Source organism: Nyctereutes procyonoides, unplaced genomic scaffold, assembly GCF_905146905.1.
Source record: "Nyctereutes procyonoides isolate TBG_1078 unplaced genomic scaffold, NYPRO_anot_genome, whole genome shotgun sequence".
Lineage (NCBI taxonomy): Eukaryota > Metazoa > Chordata > Mammalia > Carnivora > Canidae > Nyctereutes > Nyctereutes procyonoides.
In genome coordinates, this window is record NW_026575020.1 from 12,725,612 (window position 1) to 12,747,135 (window position 21,524).

At 41.4% G+C, this 21,524-nt stretch overlaps 1 protein-coding gene across 3 annotated transcripts in view; it reads left to right on the forward strand.

Moving 5' to 3' along the window:
* The window catches only part of LOC129515901 (phosphatidylcholine transfer protein-like), a 40,418-nt gene that overhangs the window by 15,626 nt on the left and 3,268 nt on the right, over positions 1-21,524 (forward strand). For all 3 annotated transcript variants that reach the window (XM_055335099.1, XM_055335106.1, XM_055335090.1), the window contains 3 exons: positions 14,568-14,685; positions 18,159-18,238; positions 21,324-21,495. In XM_055335099.1, the coding sequence (XP_055191074.1) occupies positions 14,568-14,685; positions 18,159-18,238; positions 21,324-21,495 (370 nt within the window). The remainder of the gene's footprint in view (positions 1-14,567; positions 14,686-18,158; positions 18,239-21,323; positions 21,496-21,524) is intronic.

Sequence of the window (21,524 nt, forward strand, 5' to 3'; positions counted from 1 at the left end):
AGTGGAAAGGAGACTGGACTTTTCAGAGACTGGGGGTGCAGGATGATAGCGTGAGTGTGGAGTGGTGAGCCTGAGGAGGGAGCTACTATCATCTCAGGCTCGGGCTTCTTTTCCAGGATGCCCCCTTTGTAAGGTGCACTTACTAATTTAGTCCAAAGCTTTAGGCAGAAAGATAACCAACTCCATTCCTCCTCCCCCTTTCTAAGTTATTACCAAGTCTCCAGGTGCTCCTGGAACCAGGTAGCTACCCAAGTGGACAGATAGCGTTGCCCCTGAGGTCTGTCACTGTGTGATAGCAGCTGCATGGCACACAGGTTAAAAGGTCACCGTTAGGCACAGTAAGTGAAATCAGGGTTTCCTGTCAGAGGACCAGAGTATTATACAGTAGGGTAGGGAGGCACTCAGAACCTGTGTGTAGCAGGGCCCTTGGGTGTGACAAGATGAACAGGAAGCTCACAGCCCAGAAGAGGCAGAAATAATTTCTGAGTGAGGTTTCAAATGTTGTCTCCGTGAAAGAATGGACATTATTTCAGACAAAATCCTTTATTCTTCTCTCTGACCATTCCATTTTTCCTTACCAGCCACATGCAGGCATTTGCCAAGTTTTGTTAGTTGGTTGTTACTTTGGGTGGCACCTCTCACCTAGAATTGCAGTGACATCTTTAACTGGCCTCCTGGCCTTCCACCTCTCTGAGCCCTTCCTTACTACATATTACAGTCTGATCAAACACCTGAACGGGAGGCTCTGGTCTTATCCCTCTCCTTTCAGTGGCACTGTCGGTTGCAGATTAATGTTAAAAATAACTAGTGTCATAGCGCACACACTGCATGCCTTATATGCCAGGCACTGTTCAAGTGCTTCACAGGCGCTGATTTACTCAACCCTCATGCCAGTCTTGTTTTTTATATTTTATTTTATTTAAATTCAAGAATGAATGAATGAATAAGTAAATAAATAAATTCAAGTTGGTACACATAGCGTAGTATTGGTTTCAGGAGTAGTGATTCATCACTCATACAGCACCCAGTATACACACACACACACACACACACATACACCACATCTTTTTTGTCCATTCATCAGTCAATGGACATTTGGACTCTTTCCATATTTTGGCTATTGTGGATAATGCTGCTAGGAATATGGGGCTGCATGTGCCCCTTCCACTCAGCACTTTTTTATCCTTGCGCTCAGAATGGTTTCATCAGCCGACAGTTGGGCAAAATCATCTAACACTAAGTGCGTTTAATACTAACGTGTTGAACATCATGTAATTTATTGGGTGGTGTACTAAAAATGAAAAAGAGAATGATCATTTGGGTGCAGAATAGTAATAAGTGTATCAGTTATTTGCCCTGTGGCTCCCTGCCCTGCCCAGCATCAGGGGAATGTACTGTACCATGTATCACTAGCCTAGGGAAAGATCAAAATTCAAAGTACAGTTTCTACTGAATGCCTGTTGATTTTGTGCCTTTGTAAAGTTGAAAAATTATAAGTTGTATTGTCATAAGTTGTTTATCCTGTGTGCTGAACTGGTTTGGTCCCAACTTCCAATTCTAGCTTTATCTCCCACGACTCCTCTGCATACCCCCTGTCCTGTCCTCTAGCCAAGCCCGACCACTCTACCCTGTACCTCTCCAGTGGGCCTGTGCTTTTGTGCTCTATGCCTGTGAGCTGAGACAGTGACTGGCTTTGTACTGAGTATTGTTTCCATCGTGTAGTGTTATGTAGCAGGCCCATTTCCCTCTGCTGGGGAGGACATGAGTGGTCTTCAGAATAGTTTCCACCCGTACTAACCACACTATTGTCTTATCTCAACCTGTCATAGGGAGGAAGGCAGTCATGGTACACTGATGTAAATTACAGGTGCTCCCAGATAACCTCTCTAAGTTTAAAGGGCCATGGGATTCCAGTAGGTGTACGCTTGAGCCTCAGCAGCTAGGATGCAGGACCATCCAAGCCCCTTTGATGTTCATCTGTATTAAAATGTCAAGAGGCCCTATTGGGTCAGGGTCTGAGCCCTTTCCTAGGAACTCTTACTGGGTTTTAGCTTTTCCCAGTATTATTTCCAGCATTATTTGTTGAAGCCTCATTTTCTTTCCAGGTTGACTCCCATGTTTTACCTTCCTCCTGGAAGGGAAGTCCCTCGAATTTCTAGTTAGTAAATCTTTTCATCTGAATACCACACCTTATCAAAAGTGAACTCATCTTGTCCCACTCTCTGTGTAGACCTGCACCTATCTGCCCCAAAGCCCTTGATCTGTTTTGTGGGCCAGTGGTGTTCAATTCACCCTGCATGTGACCGTTATGTATCTTTTCTTCCACCCACCCAAACCCTTTACCCATGAGTGCATATGGCCTTGGGTCCCCAGGTCCCCAACTGAGGGTCAGACCAGAAGACAATGGCCCCTCTGAAAATGTTCATCTTGATAATCCACCTGACCATTGCTGCAGGTGAGTGTAGGTGAGGTGTCTTTTTGCAGTCTTTGCTTTCTGGCTTTTGAAACTCCAACAACTGGTGTAATCAGAGTGGACCCTTTCCTGTTGAAGGGCCACTGGGAGGTCCCATTGATCCACGTAACTTTCAAAGGTGCTGCATTAAGGCTTTTGCCTTAAGCCTATCAACATCTGCTTCATTCATCCTATTTCTTAATACCATGTAAAGATTTCCTCTCTATTGAGATGAGTCCCCACCTCTGTCTGATTTTTCTTGGCATCTGTAAGACCCACAAGGGAAACTGAGACAGGTTATTTGGTAAGTCTTCTTGGATTGCTTGAACTTTGCAGCAGTAAGTTTACATGTGGTGCCCCTGTGAAAGGGACCCTCTTTTTTTTTTTTTTTGAAAAGATTTTATTTATTTATTCATGACAGACACAGAGAGGCAGAGACATAGGTAGAAGGAGAAGGAGGCTCCCTGCGGGGAGCCCAATGCAGGACTCAATCTCAGGACCCCCGGGATCATGACCTGAGCCAAAGGCAAATGCTCAGCCACTGAGCCACTCAGGTATCCTGAAAGGGAACCTCTATCAGAGTGTTTACCATGACTTGGGTAAGGAGCATATTTTCTAGGTGAATATCCCTATCATGATAAAGCCAGTCCAAGATCAGGATTGATTGATTGATTGATTTAAAAGATTTTATTTATTTTTTCATGAGAGACATAGAGAGAGAGAGAGAGAGAGAGAGAGAGAGAGAGAGAGAGACAGAGACACAGGCAGAGGGAGAGGCAGTTCCACGGAGCCCGACATGGGACTCAATCCCGGGTGCCTGGGCTGAAGGTGGTGTTAAACCACTGAGCCACCGGGGCTGCCCCAACAACTGGATTTATATAGTCATTTATGTTGGTCCATCATGAGCTCTGATGATGATCTATTATTGCATGTTTTGAATAGGTTGAAGTAAGTATAGAGGCATTTGAGTTCTCCACTGTAACAAATTACATTTTAAAATTTGAAAAATATTGTCAACATTTTTTTTAGTAGATAAATAATCCTGAATCATGTTTTTGGACAGATTGCCACTTTTAATATACAGTATTTTGATACTTTTTAATTTCCTTTTTCCTATTAAATCACAGAATTTTTGGCCTTTGAAAGTGTCTCTGAAACCATTCTGGCCAATACCATCATCTTTTCTGTTCACTTCTTTTTACTCCCTTTGCCTGCTCTGTTTCCATTCTTTCTTCTCTTTTTCCTCTGAAGGTAGTAATGTTAATAACTTACCTTTACATGGTGATTTAACTTACAAAATGCTGTCCAATATCAGTTTCTTTTATGCCTGTAAACCAGTTCTGGAAGATGGGTAGGGACAAGATTATTTTCCTATTTTTCAGATGAAAATATGACCCAGACTTGTGCAGTGAGCCACACAAAACCTCATAACTAGTAACTAGACATGAACCAGCTTTGATAAGCTCAGCACCAAATATACAGCTTGCTTCAAGGCAAGAACTACTTTCTCTTTCTGGAGAGTAAGGAAAACTAGCCCAGAGCTGCCACTGGTATTATGGCAAGAACTTGGGTTTTGGAGGCACATAGTCCTGGGTTAAAATCTCCATTCTGTCCACTGTCATTCATTTTTTCATCCAGGGAATATTCATCAAATGCCTCCCATGTGCTGTCGCCCTCACAGGCACTCAGGATAAGCCGTGAACAGGAAGATGCACCCACTGTTTCAAAAGTGAATGAGTTCTTGAAGAATGAATGACATTCCCTGATGAGAATAAATCCATAGTATATAATGAGATGTTGGGTGAAAAATGCTCTGAAGAAAGTAAAGTGGGATGAAGGGATAGAGAAAGGGTATGGCAGTGGTGGCCAGGGGTGATGTGGTATGTTTTAGATAAGGGAAGCTGGAGAGCCCCTCTGCAGAGGTAACATTTGAGCAGGGATAGAAATGAAGTGCGAGGTGGCATCGTGCAAGTTTCTGGAGGAGGAATGTACCAGAGAGGGTTTTCAAAGCCCAAGTTCATTAGGGTCATTGGGGAACTATCCTCATTTAGACTAGGTAAATAGTAGTCTGAGATGATCTGGTTTGCCTTGACTCATAACATTTTAAAATGAATGTCTGGCACTGTGAGAAAGGACTGCCTGTATTGTGCCTTTGTCTTGTAATAGGGTCTTGTAATCATTGAGCTTGGTGAGGAGCAGGCAGTTCTTCTTAGGGACTGTTCTTTTCAATGCTGTGCACCTACTGAAATACAAAAGTCTCGCACTTGTGAGAAATTGCACTTTTGCCAGGTTGAGGAAAGAGGAAGTTTTGTTTTAGGAGGGAGACAGAGATTTAACTCACACAAAAACAGATGTACCTCAGTGGATGAATAGTTCCAGTAGCAATCCCACAGGTGAGATCATAATCCGATTTGCATCATCAGTGTCTTCACTTCAGATACAGGACTGTTCTGCCCCCTTCTCTCATCCTTCTGCCTCTCTGCTGAGGGAGGGGTACTTACCAACATGAGTGATAGAACAATTATTGAACCTGGGGCACTTATCAAGCCATGTTTTACTAGTGGTCAGGGCCACTATATCTGAATCCTGAGCACCCATGTATGGCACTCTTCTACCTACTACAGACGGAGGCCAGCTCTTATGCTGTCTAGCTCATGCTCTCTGTTGCTCCTTTTCCATCTTCCTGAGCACACAACTGGATGGATACATTAGAGCCTCAGGTCTTCTCCTCCTCTCTTCTCTCTCAGGATATGCATGTGTTGTGAGGCTGGATGGAATGTTGGTTCCAAGAATTAAGTTGGGGGGAATGAGGAGAGAGGGGTGAGTAGGAGTCTCCACTTCTGTCTCTAGGTATAAGCCATGCTTGCTTCATGCCTTCACTCTGTCTCTACTAAATTCCTACATGGGGATCACGGGAGGTGACTATTAATAAAGCAAAACCCCAATTTTCATTGGGCTAGGGGGCCCTTTGAGAGGCTAAATGACTTGTCAGCAAGGATTGGGCATTTGAGATTCTTGGATACAATACCATAACAGTACCAGGGTGAGCCAGGGGCTGCACTTGGAACAATGCTGAGTGGAATATGGGTCCTGCGTGGCATTCCAACCTGCTGTTGACATCAGTGCCTACCACCTTTGTGTGGAAAGAGAATTCTAGTGGGCCCTCCAATGGGAATAGTGTGTTACTTCCCAAGCTCACTGTCTCCTGACATTATTTTGTGAGGCTGTTTCATCCTTCAAATGAATATATTCTTGTAAGAAAAGGAGAATCTGTGCAACTATGAATCTTTGAATGTTAGCCCGTGGCTTTTAATGTGCGTTTAAGACCCAGAAAAGCTTAGAGATAGACCTAACAACCTCATCTTGCCATTTACTTTAGGAAAGACACCTTTCTATAGCTACCTTTGGGTTAATGGAAAGAAAACTGCAAAATATTTGTTCATGTACTCATTCAAGCAGTCTGTAGGACTTATTGTGTGCCTGTCACTACATAAGCCCTGGTGATACCTAATGAATAAGACAGAGTTCATACCTTTGAGAAGCTTTAAGACAATAAAACAGCCCTTTTAATGTTATGTAGATCTGGGTTCCTGACCTATATCATTTTTTTCTCTGTTTGAACATCTTTTAACATTTCTTCCAGAGCTTAGGTCTCTGCTGATGAATTTCTTCAGTTTTTATTTGCCTGAAAAACTATTATTTCTCCTTCCCTTTTGAAGGATAGTTTCACTGGATATGGAATTCCTGGTTGGTGGCTTTTTTCTTTCAACATATTATATATTTTACTCCACTCTCTCTTCATATGAATTGTTTCTAATGAGATGCCTGGTGTAATCCACATTTATGTTACTCTAGAGGTCGATTTTCTCTTTTTCTTTTCTGAGTTTGAATAGGATATATTTAAGGCTTTTGATATTTATCTGGTATGGTGTGCTTCAGATTGGCAGATTTACTTTGAAGGGTGGTCTGAAGGGCCCCTGGATGGCTTAGTGATTGAGTGTCTGCCTTTTGCTCAGGTCGTGATCCCAGGGCTTTGGGATCAAGTCCCGCATCAGGCTTCCTGCAGGAACCTGCTTCTCCCTCTGCCTATGTTTCTGTTTCTCTCTCTGTGTGTCTCTCATAAATAAATAAATAAAATCTTTAAAAACAAAATGAAGGGTGAGCTGAGCCTATATGGTAAACACCATGTGACTGAAGAAGGGATATAAATATGAATCCCATTATACAAAGCTTCCTCTCTCATGTGTCATTGCAATAAGTCTCTGTAGCAATTCAGAATTGCCCTAACTGGTATGTTTTGGAAGTCGTGGTGGCAGTGGTCTCAAGCAGGAATCACCAGACTGTTTCTCTAAAGGGTCAATAGTAAATATTTGACGCTTTGTGGGCCAAGTTTCAAAATGGAAGATACTATGTGGTGCTTCTAAAACCACTTAGAAAAGTAAAAGCAATCCTTAGCCTATGGACTGTTCAATGATAACCAGCATGACAAATTTGGCGACTCCCAGTCTAAAGTGTCTTTTTGATGCCTAGCTGCTCTGTGATTTTAGGACTTTTGAGCCTGAGACCCCAGCTGGGTTTTCTATTTCCTCATCTACAAACTGGAGATAATTCCTGTCCTGACAAATTTGCACAAGGATCCAATGAGAGGATACATTTTGAAGCACTCAGTAAAGAAAATGGTTTTTGTTGTGAGCCATAGTTGAGTATATATATCCCATCCAGTATACCCATGAGGGGCCTGGTTTCTACCTGTTGTCCTGGTGAAAATTCTTATCACATCCCTTTCACTCTCAAAAGTATTCTGGCTGGAATGATAAATTATATGCTTACCCTCACTATAACTATATGCACTTCAACAGGTTTTTATTTATCTAATGATGTTTGGAGAGGTCAGTGACATTTTGGAGGCAGGCCACAGATTACTGGCTTCAAGGCCAGGTTCTGTGATCATGAGCTACATGACTTTAGGTGAGTTTCACAGCTTATTTTTTTATTTTAACTGCTTTATTGAGGTAGCATTTGTATAGCATAATATTTGCATATCATAAGTGTACCGTTCATAAATTTTATAAATTTATGGAGTTATGCAGTCTAGTTTTGGAACATTGGTGATACACTCAGAAGAAACTTCTTGGCTATTTACAGTTTTTCCCTTTTTCTACTCTCAGTCCCAAACATCCACAAATCTTCTTCGTGTCTCAGTTGACTTGCCTTTTCCAGAAATTCCTCAGAACTCCTTTGTCTGTTTCCTTGTCTGAAAAATGGGTTCACTGATGCTCTATATGTCTTATTATCATTGTGTGGATTATGTGGTGTAATCTAATATTAGCCCAGTGTCTGGTATTCAGTAAGCACTCAGCAAGTATTAACTATCGTCATTATTTTATCTAACTATCTGTAATCATTAGGCATTAAACCTGCTATTTTCTGAGAGTGATATAAAATATTATTCAACTGCCTTTTGTCATACCATCTTGGTAACCATTCCCAGTGGCAGCTGTAGCTTTGATTCCTGTCATTAGAGTTGATGCCTTTGGGTTAAAGATGCTTACATTTCATACCATTGGAGTCTGTCACTTGCCATAGAAAGGCTGGAGTTGGTCAGCTTCCACAGTCATAGATTCAGGAGGCTTCCTGTCCCCACTGAGGAATAGGAATAAGCTGTTATGTGAGAGGCTGAGAAAATTCAGCACACACTCAAAGGTGCATTGCAGGAGTAGACAAATATGATTCATCAAGGCTGTTATAGTTAGTGATGTCAGTGCAGATGACATCATCAATTGCAGAGACTGAGTGATGCCTTTCTTCAAATCCTGCCAGGGACAGTTATAGGATGTCTCCCAGGGACAGGTAAAGGATTAGTCTTCTGGGGGTGCTGCAACTGTCAAATGCAAACATGATGACATGTTGACATTTCTTATATATAAACACATGAGCTCTTACAGAATTTATCTTATATAGGACCAGTAGGTGTTCTATTGGCAGTAGTGTTTCTCAAAATATGTTAGCCCTGTGAGTGCAATTGAAAATACCATGTCTTTTGTACATTTGAAACAACTTTGCTGAGAAATATAACAATCTGATGTTTAGACAAGTGAGCCAGTACAATAGAACATCTTGAAAATTAGTGGTATCAGTAGGAAATTGCCCAATCATGCCTCCACCCTCCATTTCTTCATTTATAAAAAAGTAGAGATAATGATATGCTAACTTCACAGGATTATTGCAAGTTATTAATCACTAAGCATAGTCCCCCGTTTACGTCAGGTACTCCATAGATGTTAGTTTCTCTTAAAAAATGTATGTTATGTTACAGTTCTGATCCTCAGTTTTTTATCTGGAAAAAGGGGATCATCATACCTACCTTATTAATGAAAGTGATATCTAATATCTGATTGGCACCATGGTGGATGATCTCATTTATTCCTCACAATCATCCCCTTAAGTACACACTCTTATTCAACCCACTTCGCAGCTGTGGAAAGCAAGGCTAGCAGGTAGAAGAGCTTAGACCCTACTGGGTTGTGACTTTGAGCCCATGCTGTAACCTCCAGGGGGTATTTTCTGGTTTGTGAGATGATTCTTTGGAATACTGTATGGAAAGACAGCAAAGCACTAATCATTGGAAGTTGTATTATTCATCCTTTTCCATTTCTGCCTTTCCTCTGGTCTGGATCTGAATCCCTATAGAAGTGGCCTCTAAAACATACCTCCTCTGGTTAGTTGGAGGCCTGTTGGACAAACACACCATGCTTAAGACCTCAGAGGAGCATCTGAGTGGAAGGTCCATCCTGATGATGCAGGATAGGGGCACTGGCTTGGGGACCAGAAGAAACAGGTTCCTATCCAGGCTTTGCCACCAACAGTGTCATCAGTGGGGCTCTTGGCAAGTCACTGATATCTTTTACATAAAGGTCTAAGGCCCCTTCTGGCCCTAGGATCCTATGTGTTGGGTCTTCTTACCTTAGTCATTTGATTATGGTTTAGAACAGTGGTGTGGGGAAAATCTGCAAAGGTAGAGCTAAAAGGAGACATTGTGGGAAGTAGAAGGGCCCATGTCACCCTCTTTCTGGCTATGGGACTCAGGCAAGTAATTTAGCCTGTGTGAGCATCATTTCTTCCCATAAAGATGGAGGTAAAACTAACATCCCCATCTCTAACACAGGGCTGTGTTAACAAGATTACGTGAGGTAATGAATATAAAACTGGAAGCTTAACAATTACTAGTATTAATAAAATAATTTATAGCAGGTCAAAGTGATTGGAAAATTTCAAGTACCAAATACACAGCTGTGCAGCGACCACTGCCAGATCACCAAGGGAAGCCTGTTTTAAGCTCAAAAGTCAAGAATATGTCTACACCCGATTTCTTCTGAAAGCCAAGGATACAGTGGGTCCTAGCAAGTTTATAAGTTTTTGTAATACAATTTATGATAATTTTTGGTAATTATAATTTTTTTTCTGACTTGGGGAAGGAGGTAGCACTTTCTGTAATAGAATACATGGAGTTGTATTGCAAAATTAAAATTTAATTGCAAAATTAAATATACTTCTATTTAATGTGGCTATTATCTCTTACCTCTCTTCCCGGACAGTGCATTTTAGCAATGCTTCTGTACTTCTCTACTGGTTTAATGCATTTACTTGCTCCGAAGTCTTACCAGCACTCTTCTGGCAGTCTGCTATTCTACTTTTGAGTAAGATTGCCAAATAAAAACAAGTCTGGACTTAGTAAGGAGAGACTTTTATTCAAAAGGAATATTGCAGAGTGAGGGGGGAGATTATTGTGATAAGGAGAACACTTGGACCATAAGATCTGTGAGTGTCTCAGGAATTAGGCAAAAAAGAGTTTTTCTTTTTTAGAGACAAGTAAACAAGGTGAGAGACAGTATGGGCAATTGAGATGAAAGGTGGCATGACTGGATAGTAGGTCAGAGAATATTTTACCCTGAGGCCAGTCTGTTTTCAGGAGGGGCTGGATGGTGGCTCAGGCCAACGGTGGGCCAACTTTTAGGGGCCTGGAAGTAGGAGAGAATCTTAACCAGTTTGGTTTACAAGCATTTTGTTCCAATTGATCTGTGGGACAAGTCGTTCAGCTGATCATTTATGAGGCACTGAAAGGGAAATTCGGAGGGTCTGTGTCTTTGTCGCAGGTAAACAAGGGCAGCATTTGTGAGTCTTAACTCTAAGTCACGTGGGGAATGGTGGTTCTTTGCAAGAATCTCTTTTCTAGAGCACAAAGGAGAAGGGAGTTTTTGAATTTTCACTGTTTTTCCAGATCATAGGACTCAAGTAAAATCACTGTTGGGAATGATTAAGTATCAATTAAGATTGCTTTTAGGGGCAAGTAATAGGAAACTGTAATAACAGTGACTCAAAGACAAGTTTATTTTTCTCACTTAACAAGTAGGGCAGAGGTCAGTAGTTGCTGGCAGAGGTATAGCAGATAATGAATGATGCCGGTAAAAGGCTTGGGTCCTTTTACTCTTTCTCCTCATGTTTGTCACAAAATAGCTGCTGCAGCTCCAAACATCCCTATTCAAACTGCCTAGGAGACCAGCAAAGTTCGCTGTGTACATTGCTACAGAGGTTCTCTTAGCAAGAAAAAAGGTACTGTATGCTATACCAAATCCTTGTTTCTACTGGTCATTGTATTCTATACAAGATATTTACTCATTCTCTACTACTGATAATTTTTTACTTTATTTTCAAGTGGAGCTTTAGAAAAGTACACACCATGTTTTACAGCATATAAAGAAATGAAGACATTGTTAGAAATAGTTTTCTGGAGGAGCTTTAGGGAGCCAATCCCCTCTTGAGCCAGTCACCACCTATTTAGAATCATCTATTGAAGTACTAGTAATTTTAGAAACATATATACAGAGAGTTTATATTTCTGATTTTAAAGAGATCTTACACATCAGTAATAAAAAATTCTCCCCAATCAAGTTAAGTTTCATGCTTTTTCCTATCAAATAGTTTCTAGAAACAATGATACCTAATATTGATTAGCTGCTCCTGTGCTACTGGCAAGAGTATAAATTTGTGTTAACTTCTTAAAGTCTTATAAAAAAGCATAAAGAATCTTAAAATGGTAATACCCTGTACCCTAAAATTTATCTCTAAGGAAGCTTTCATAATGAAAGAATGAGAATTATGGACCAACTTGGTCCATATGAAATAATAGATTATTCCAGCAATATTTATATTTTTAAAATATTGGAAATGTGTAACTTATGATAAGAATTAAACTAGGTGTGACCTCTTTATATCTTGTTAAAAATAAGAATACAAGTTGTTTAAGCCATCCTATTCCCATTTTGTAACATATAGAAGTATTTATGTACTTAAATATATCAAATATTAAAATAGGTCCTTGTGGATTATGGAGTTTTGTGCCATTTTTATTTATCTTAATCTTTTTTTGACATTTTCCATTTGTCCTATTATGAATATTGTTTCTACAATTATAAATAAATTAACTTTATTTTTAAAAAGACTAAAATATGTTTGTTGAGATTCTTTTTAGAGAGAAATAATGCAAAGAAATAATGGGTATAAAAGTGCCTTGATCCCCAGAATTTGGGCAGGCTGTTGATTACTTGAACATTTTATTGATAGAAGAGGGATATGTTACCAAGCATTTTGTTCCCCTGGAGTCTTGGCATTTCTCAGTTCTGCTATGAAGGGAGTGTTTGAAGGAAGTTGTAACAATAGTTCATTCTTCTGTATTCACGTAAATCACATCATTCTATTTTTCTCTTCCTAAGGGGGCTTTCTGTTTTTCTTTTCTGTGATATGTATAGGCCTGAGGTCATTAAGGGCAGTAACTGAATTCAGAAGGGAAAGGGAACCAGTTTAAGGAAACAGTTTGTCTTAATTTATCCAGATAACCAAAGTTACATCATGTAAGCTGAATCATTATCTCAGTGCATAATTATCCCTCTTGCTCAGTCAGTGTTTACAGAAAATGGGGCCCCAATATGTTTGAATAAGGAACTAACAGTCTCTCTTCCACAGTTGATTAGTAAATAAATGGGTATGTATAAACCCTCACTATCTTCCCATATGCGTGAGGGGAGGGAATACAAGGTAGATGTTTCTCCTGACAGTCTGCCCTTCCTTTGGGGTATCCACGGCACAGCTCGAGACGGGTTCAGATCTACTAGTTTGTCATTTGCTAGTTGGAAACTCTTGGTATAAAGTCACATACTTTTTAGCCCTGGAAGAACTTTATGAATTCAGTTTCAGTTCATCTTCCATTTCTTACCAGGTGCTTTAACATACATATGAGATTCTTAAACTAAGATGCGTTTTTCTCTGGGTTATGCTCTCTGAACCAGGAATCTAGGTCTTGCAGCCTCAAGGTCTCTAGAAAGTATCACCATGTTTACTTCTTGACTTCACATAAGTCCTTGGCATGGGGTTTAAAAGGATGACTTTGTTCATGTTCGATTAGCCAGTAACATTGCTTTAGCACATGGAATAATGTGTCAATCTGAAGGCATTGTTTTGTTTTGTTTGTTCACTCTTGCAGGAAATTAAGCTAAAAGCCTTTGGTTTAAATTTTTTTATTTAAAAACTATTTTTTTAGAGATTTTATTTATTTATTTGTGAGAAAGAGAGCGCATGCACAAGTGAGGAAGGGAGAGGAAGAAGCAGGTTCCCTATTGAGCAGGGAGCCTGACCTGGGACAGGATCCTAGAACCTAGTGATCATGACCAGAACCTAAGGCAGATGCCCAATTGCCAGAGAACCCAGGTGACCCACGTTTGGTTTAATCTTAATAGTAGAGCCTTTAGTAAGGGAAGGGAATTTTTAGTTGCCATTATACAGAAAATAAAATGTGTAGCATCGCCAACTCCAACCCAGAACCCTCACAAAAACAAGGATATGGACTCATGTGGGGAAAAGGAAAAAAGAGGGAAATCTCTTGTTCTTCGGAATCTGGAAATGGTCTTTTTTTATGAATAATGGGGACTAATGTGATTTGAAGGTGTTGTTTCTTCCCTTACATACTGGATCTTAAGTTAAAAGAAGTAGTTGTTGAAAAATTCTGTCTTGGAATTGATAAAACAGTGTGTTGGATTTCATTATCCCCTGTGGGTATCTAAAATAGCAACCTGTCCCCTGAATTCTCCCACTTGGATGTGTATAAGCATCTCAAACTCAAAAGGAGAACTCCTAACTTTCCTACAACCCACAAATCACCTCTCCCCAACATTCCTCTGTCTTAAAGTATGAAGCTCTCATTTACCTAGTTGTTCAAGCAGAGGTTCTAAGAGGCAATTCTTTGGTTTCTCTTTACCCACAGGCAATCTGTCAGCACTTCCTGTTGACATTACTGCTAAATATATCCTTAAATCACTGGACTTCTCTCCATCACTACTGTCACCTCCTTGTTCAAATTTCTGTCATCTCTTATCTGGACTACTGCATTGGTTTTCAAGTCCATCTCCTTGTTCCCTTATGAACTACTCTCTATCAAGCAGCAAGAATCATCATTTTATTTATTATTTCCTTATTTAAAGTCACTCTTGGGTTTTCCATAGTAGTCAAAATTCTTATCCCTTTCCCTGGTTTATAAAGCCCTTTGGAATTTGGCCCCCACTACCTCTCTGATTTCAGCCCATACCACTCTCCCCAACCACAGTTCTCTGGACCCATGACAATCTGTTCTTTGAGCATGCCAGTTCATCACCCTGAGGGTCTTTCCTTTACCAGGAATGAGTTTTCCTTATCTTCTCATGATCAGCTCATTCTGATCTTTAGAATAGGATGTTCTGATAAAGGTTATCCCTCATACAGGCCTTTTCTGACCACCTGATTATATAGGAACCCCTCTCCTTCAAACTAGGCACTACTAATTATAAAACTTTCCTTATATATATTATTCAGATTACCTAGGTAGCATTTATAGCCATTATCACCACCAATGTCTATAAGTGAATATAAGACTCATGAGAGCAAGGGCCTCATCTGTTTTTTCATCATTGTGTTAATATGGTAGTGAATAATGGTGTTGCATGAATAGCTGTTTTTCATAAGCTGTGTGATCCAGCTGTCCCTCAATTTGACAATCAATAGGTTGTTTCTGCCTGTTCTGTTTTTATAGCAAACTGGACTTTATGAGTATAAGGTCTATGGTGTTCTGGGCAATTGTCTGCCGGATGTACTTGCAGATGTCTATATGGACGTAGACTACAGAAAACAATGGGATGAATATATTGAAGGTGAGTGACAGATATTATTAATCACCTTTTAATCATCTCTAGAAAATAATACATATTCTTATTTATCTAATGCATAGAAAACAGGTTTAATCTCTACTATATTATGTTTTATTTTTAATTTTGTTTGGAAGTCATAAGTGCTGGGCTGAAACATGCCCTTGTGGTTCTCTGCATGCTTTTAGATTCCACTCTCCAATTTGCTCCAGGGGCTACTTTGTTCTCACTGTAAGTTTGTCATCATCCCATATATCTATCATAGAGGGTTTCCTGGAGGACATATCTGACCTGGAACCAGCACTGGCTTCAGAGCAGAATTAAACGGAGGCCTTACCTGTACCAGAAATCCCAGCATTATGAAATCTGTCTGGGAACTGGCTGTCTTATAACTGGAGGGACCTCGGATTTCTTTGAGTTCCTTTACCCTCTGTCTTCTCGTGGAATCAGAGTTGAAGAGTGCCCATGGGGTATTCTCATCAAAAGTTCAATCACTTATGTGCCAACAAATTTAAATATCACTGGTTACCTTCCAATACCCTGCTACATTCAAAAAAATTTGTATTCACCTTTGTGCAAAAAGGGATAAAAAATAAAAGTAGTACAGTTGGGGCAACAGCCCAAGAGCCAGTGGGGCAGAAAAAGTCAACATCTCCTCAAATGGAAAATGTGGGCACTCATCCACAAGTGTCTTTGGGGCAGGAATTAACCTATAAATTCTGGATAGTGAGGCAACCTTGTTGGTCCTTGGCATGGTGGCTGTCTGAGGATTGCGATGCATGGTAGAAGCTGGACAGGTGCCCATGGACATCATCTTTTAACAGTTCATAAACTTTTAAATCTTGTTCTGATCCAAATTGTGTCTTGGAAGTTGAATCAAGTTTTATAAACAACAAGATTGGAAAACACAAAAATACATAAGAATGCATATGGGTGAGAGAGTGGGAGGGTGAGGGGGTGAGTTGTTTGAGGCCATCTGAGGCCCAGGAAACAGCATGAGTAAAGCAAGGAAGGCATGAAACAGCATGGCATGTTCAAAAACTGAGTGATTTCGTTTTATTGGCTTGTCAGTGTAGCAGAATCTAGAGCTAGGGAGGGGGGTATGTCCAGATCCCTACAGCCCAGCCTAGCCACCAGGCTACAGTGCTTAGATTTTACCCTAAAAACAGCGGACAGCTATGAAAGGCATGAAATAGGTGATCCTCCTGTCACTTAGAACTGGGAGTGGCCTCTGCCACTCAGTCACAATGCACTAGAACTGCAGAGCTAGCCAAGGCGCATGTAAACTCTGAAAGACTTTTGCTAGAGTCGGGACTCTTGGCTGCATACAGTAAGAAGTTAACAAACGCCAGTGTGAAGAAAAGGAAAAAGAGTTCATTGGTTCATGGCATTGAAAAGTCCAGGGGTTTCTGACTTCCAGGACAGCTGCATCTAATGCTTACTTTGTCCATCCTGACTCAGTTTTCTTCTGAGTTGACCTAAATCTGAGGCAGAATCTTATGTCATGACAAAGACGGCCACGAGAAGATCCAGGCTTCTAGTCTAGCCATGTAAATAACCCCACAGGAACAGGAATGAGCATTCTACTTTCCTAGTCATGGCAGCAGGAGTCCCACAGTTTGCTGTCATGGCACCCTATGGATGTTTGTCATGGTTTGGTCTCTCAGTGTTTTTCTTTCTTTTTTTTTTTTTTATGTATGCTAGTCACACACACACACAGAGAGAGAGAGGCAGAGACACAGCCAGAGGGAGAAGCAGGCTCCGTGCACCGGGAGCCCGACGTGGGACTCGATCCCGGGTCTCCAGGATCGCGCCCTGGGCCAAAGGCAGGCGCTAAACCGCTGCGCCACCCAGGGATCCCTCTCAGTGTTTTTAAATGCCCTTCCTATCTAGGGTGAATTATGATGCTCACCCATGCAAGGGAGAAGGTTCTCTGCCTCAGTCTCTTTAGCAGCCATAGTTCAGTGATGCAATATAGACATTGCCAGTAAGACAACGTACAGCTTCACTTTGAGAGAGAACACCATGAGCAAGCAGGCAGCATGCACAATAGGTTTTCTGGTGATGATAGGGCTAAGGTATCTGACTATGGGAGAGACAGTTGCAGAACCTCTGATGTTTGGCACGTGGCATCAGCCATTCGCACTATAGTGTCTAGTCCAGTAGCAGCAATAGTTTGGCTTCTCTGGAACAATTCTGAGGTTCTAAGTCTAAATCTGGTGTTTCTAGATACTCTTTTTTTTTAGGATTTTAATTTAATTTTAGTGAGAGAGCGAGAGTGTGCACAATTGGGAGAGGATTAGGGAGGGAGGGAAAAGGAAGGGGAGAGAATGTCAAGCAGGTTCTGCACTGAGTGTGGATCCTAACATGGGGCTTGGTCCCCGACTCCAAGATCAAGATGAAATCAAGAATCAGATGCCCAAATGAGCTACACAGGTGCCCTGGTCCTTCTAGATATTCTGTGATATATCTGATATACCTGAGAGTCTTTACTCCACCATTTTTGGCCTGAATGTGTTAGAGTGACAGGTAAGACCCTGTCCAGATGAATCATCCCTGAAAAAATCACTAAGGCCATGTCTTGCTCATTTTTGCCAGCTCTGAAATCAATGCGGAGTCAGTCGTGCTTAAACCACATAGTCAAGGAGCAGGGGAAGGATGATACCCTGAAGGAGAATTGAGATTGTTGGTCCAGGAAGGGGGAGGTGATGTTGGACATGAAAAGGTAACATGTCCACTTCTTCCCTTACTTTCAAGGGCTATCTTTAGCCTCTCATGGCACCATGTGTTGGCAAGCACTTTAATCCATAGTCTGCTTTTAATAGATTTTGTTTCCAAAGCTGAATTAAATAATACATTTTCCCCATAAGCATCTCCTCAAGGGGCTCTCGTGGTTACATCAGCAGCCTTGGCATGGCTCCTTCTCTAAATGGTTAGTACGGAGGGTACTGCGTAGCTCAGTGTCACAAGGTGTACATGTCATTGAATTCCTTTGCTTTATCCAGCCAGAGTATATGAATATTAAGAATGATGGAATAGAATTCATTTCCCAGTTGAACACACTAGACTGGGTGATTGAGTCCCGGGCAAGCTGTAATAGGTCAAGAAATCCAGAGAGGTCTCAAAACATTTGATACTCTAGTGACATCTGGTGGTTGCCCTGATTTAAAAACCTGAACATTTATTTTTGGAACCTGATTTTGTTTCATTGTGTTCTACTTGAGAATCTTGTTTGTGCTACACAATCCACATGTTTTGTTGAGTTAGTTTATATTTCACCATGTTTTTATGTCTACCAGAGTGTGTCCTGGGGAACAAGCTTTCAACATTAATAAATCTGTATGATTTTTTTTTTTTTTTGAATCTTTGCCTTATGAGCTAGTGGTTTATCATGTCCTTAGAGGTCATCAGACTGAGGCTGCTTGTCAATTGGTGGCCAGGAAGCTTCCAGATACTTTAACTTCTTTTGTTCTCTCTAGAACTCTACGAATTGGAATACAATGGAGATACCGTGGTCTACTGGCAAGTGAAGTACCCTTTTCCCATGTACAACCGAGACGTATCCTTTCTACTTGGTTTTCTTAGCGTTTCTGTGCCCCTTGGCCATCACCCAATGGTGGTATGCCCAGCCTGTGTGGACAGTTGTCCTTGATTCTTGTGGAAGAATTTGCTAAAACTGTTGCTTCTTTTTTTTTTTTTAAGATTATTTATTCATGAGAGACAGAGAGAGAGAGAGAGAAAGAGAGGCAGTGACCCAGGCAGAAGGAGAAGCAGGCTCCATGCAGGGAGCCCAATGTGGGACTCGATCCTGGGTCTCCAGGATCAAGAAGCCTGGTGCTTCTTGTGTGGCTTTTGGAGACCTCAGAGTGTGATGTCTGCACCTGACCATGTGGAGCCTTGTGATTGTGGTCATTGGAGGGCAGCTCAGTTTCCTGAGAAGTTTTCTAAGGCTTGAAATTATTGGGCCATAGGATAGGGAACTTGGAAAGAACTTTTTATAAAGAGTGTTTGATACTTTCCCTCAGTCTAGAATGGAAGTGGGCTCTAAGAGGTAAAATGATGAAGCAGATGATTAGAGGCAGACTGGGGACTGGAATTCAGGCCCCCACTTTCCTCCTCTCCCCATATCCCTTCCCATTTTATTGACCCCATAGTGATCCCTCCTTGACTGTTGTCTGTGAATGTGGGTGCATGTTTCTTCACCTCATTTGCCTCCTTTATCATTAAAGCAGTTGAATGGGATGTGGGGCAGGGGGAGTTAGCTGTGCCTCAAAGGTTCTAAGAAGCCCTGTTAGGACTATCCTAGGAAGGGGCATAGAAATTTGAGGACAGGCAGGATGGGGGCAGGATGATTGACAGGTGAGATTTCCACCTCTTCACTGTCCTCTTCAATCACAGTACCTGAGTGTGTTACACACCGAATTTCCATAGAAGATACTGTCAACCAATGGTCTTGTCAATTTAAAAAAATTTTTTGGGGAACCACTGAATTGAATGGTCACCGGGATCTTTCCTATCTTTAGCATTGTATAAATCTGTATGTTCCTAAATAATTATTCTCTAGAAAATGAAGGACATGTGGCTGTATTTTATGTATATTGTTTGTGTGTGTTTTTGTGTCTATGTGCTTTCTTTGGCCTCAGATAATTGTAAACTCCATAAGGGTTTATTTCTTGCTCACATACTGCTAGGTAGTTTGTACACATATGGTATGTGCTTCAACAAATTGTGGATTACATAATCGCTTAGATTTTATATGGTTTTTCCCGATCCTTCCAGCAGCTGTGCAACGTAAGTACCATCATCCTCATTTCACAGTCAAGGAAACTGAGGCAAAGAGGAGTCCAGAACTTTGTTCTGGTTCACACACTAGTGGCTGGTAGGGGCATTTTCAGGACCCAGGTCCATCTGTTTCCAGAGATGTTGACCTTGACCAGGGCATGATTCCATCTCTCTGACCTCACTGTGACATTGTGGGATAGGTCCTAGGAATAGACACTTGGGGTACTTGAAGTTCTATTTAATTGGTTTTCCAAAACCATGCAATCCCATAATGAGTTCCTTAATCTTTCTATATGCATGTCGCTCCACTAGGGGTTAAATTTTAGAGAACAGAGAATAGTGTAGTGGAAAAGACCATTCATTTGGAGCCAGAGATCCCAGATTGAATGTGAGCTCATACTCTCATTTATTGTGTGTCTTTGGAAAAGTCCCTTCACTTCTCTGGGCCTCAGTGAACTAGTGGTTCTCTGATCATAGGCTCTATGGCACACTGGACCTTCCAACCCTTTGAAGACCTCTGCCAAGTTTTAATCAACGTATCAGGTTGATTTTTCCTCAATGGAATGTCAGGTGATATCTATCACATGAGATGAGCAAGTTTTAGGAGACAGTGGGACAATTTCTGCTGTGAGGAAGAAGTAAAAGGCTTGGGGGAGGAAAGCCGAGCCAAAGCAACATCATTTCTCCACCAAAACATTTAAGAACTTTACTTGTCGTTCCATAGAGCATGGGACAATAGCCCATCCTGCCTGAATGATGTCTGGGACCCTTGTGGGTGCTGCAGAAATTCTGAGGTGGCATGGGGCTATGGTTGTTGCTGTTACAATGAGTATATTACCTTATACTTAGAGATTTTTTTGTTTGTTTAGGCTTTGAATTACTTCAGTGTGAAACCTAAAATTCTGTTGATGCCTGAGCAGCTATGAAAGTCTAATTAGGTTTTGGAGGCAGATCTGGGTTTGCAGTCAGGTTCCAGTTGAGCTATGGGATCTTTGGCAAGTTCCTTTACTTCTGAATCTCAAAATTGTCATCTGTAGGCTGGGGATAATGACACCAAACTCACAGGGACCTTTTCAGGATCAAAAGTGATGCTATATGTAAGGCTCATGGGAAGGGCTTAAAAATTGGTAACTTTCACTGTTTATTAGGATTACATTATCTTCCCTAGAATAGTACCTTAGACATAGTGAGTGTTCTGTGAGTGTTTACAGAGATGAAATGGCTTTGTTATTCTTGGTGGTTAACTAGTGTTAACCCAGAGTGAGGACATCCGGGTACTAAATATTCAGGTATTCATTACTCTTCCTCTGACCACTAGGTATAAGTAACATTGCTTGAAGATCCTACGTGCATAGGCGTCACTAACTAGCGCTTTGGGGGAGGACAGGACAGAGTGGAATGACCCCAGTGTTTATGGAGTACTTATTCTGCCCCAGTCTCTCTCCAGTGCTCTGAGCAAACCTGCCTGCTGGGCAACGTGATTCCCTTTTCCTACAGAGGGAAACCTAGCTTCAGAAAGTTTGAGTAACTAATGCAGAATCACACCGCTGATGAGCGATCCAAGCTCTATCTCATTGTGCCTTCTCAGAGAAGGGAAGAGTCCTTTCTTTGTATAATTGAAAACATCAGGGAATCATTCATAAGTAGGTAATGCGTGCTGTCAAATGAGAATGTCAAGTAGTATCAGGCACAATCTTGGTATGCACCCAGGGAGACAGGACAGGGAAGTGAAGGAACAGTATAAGGGGGCAAATGCCAGGGGGTGAGAAATAGAATCATCTCACATTGCTTCTGGCTTGCGAGGTTTCATTCCACCCATCTGAAATGCTGGCGTTGATATCATGCCTTGACTGGCCGTATAGTACGTGTATATCCGACAGCGGCGAGACCTGGACTTGGACGGGTGGAAGATCCACGTGATCCTGGCCCAGAGCACCTCTGTGCCTCAGATTGCTGAGAGGTCTGGTGTGATCCGGGTGAATCAGTACAAGCAGAGCCTGGCAATCGAGAGTGATGGCAAGAAGGGGAGCAAAGGTAAAGGCAGGGTCCATGATGGCATACTG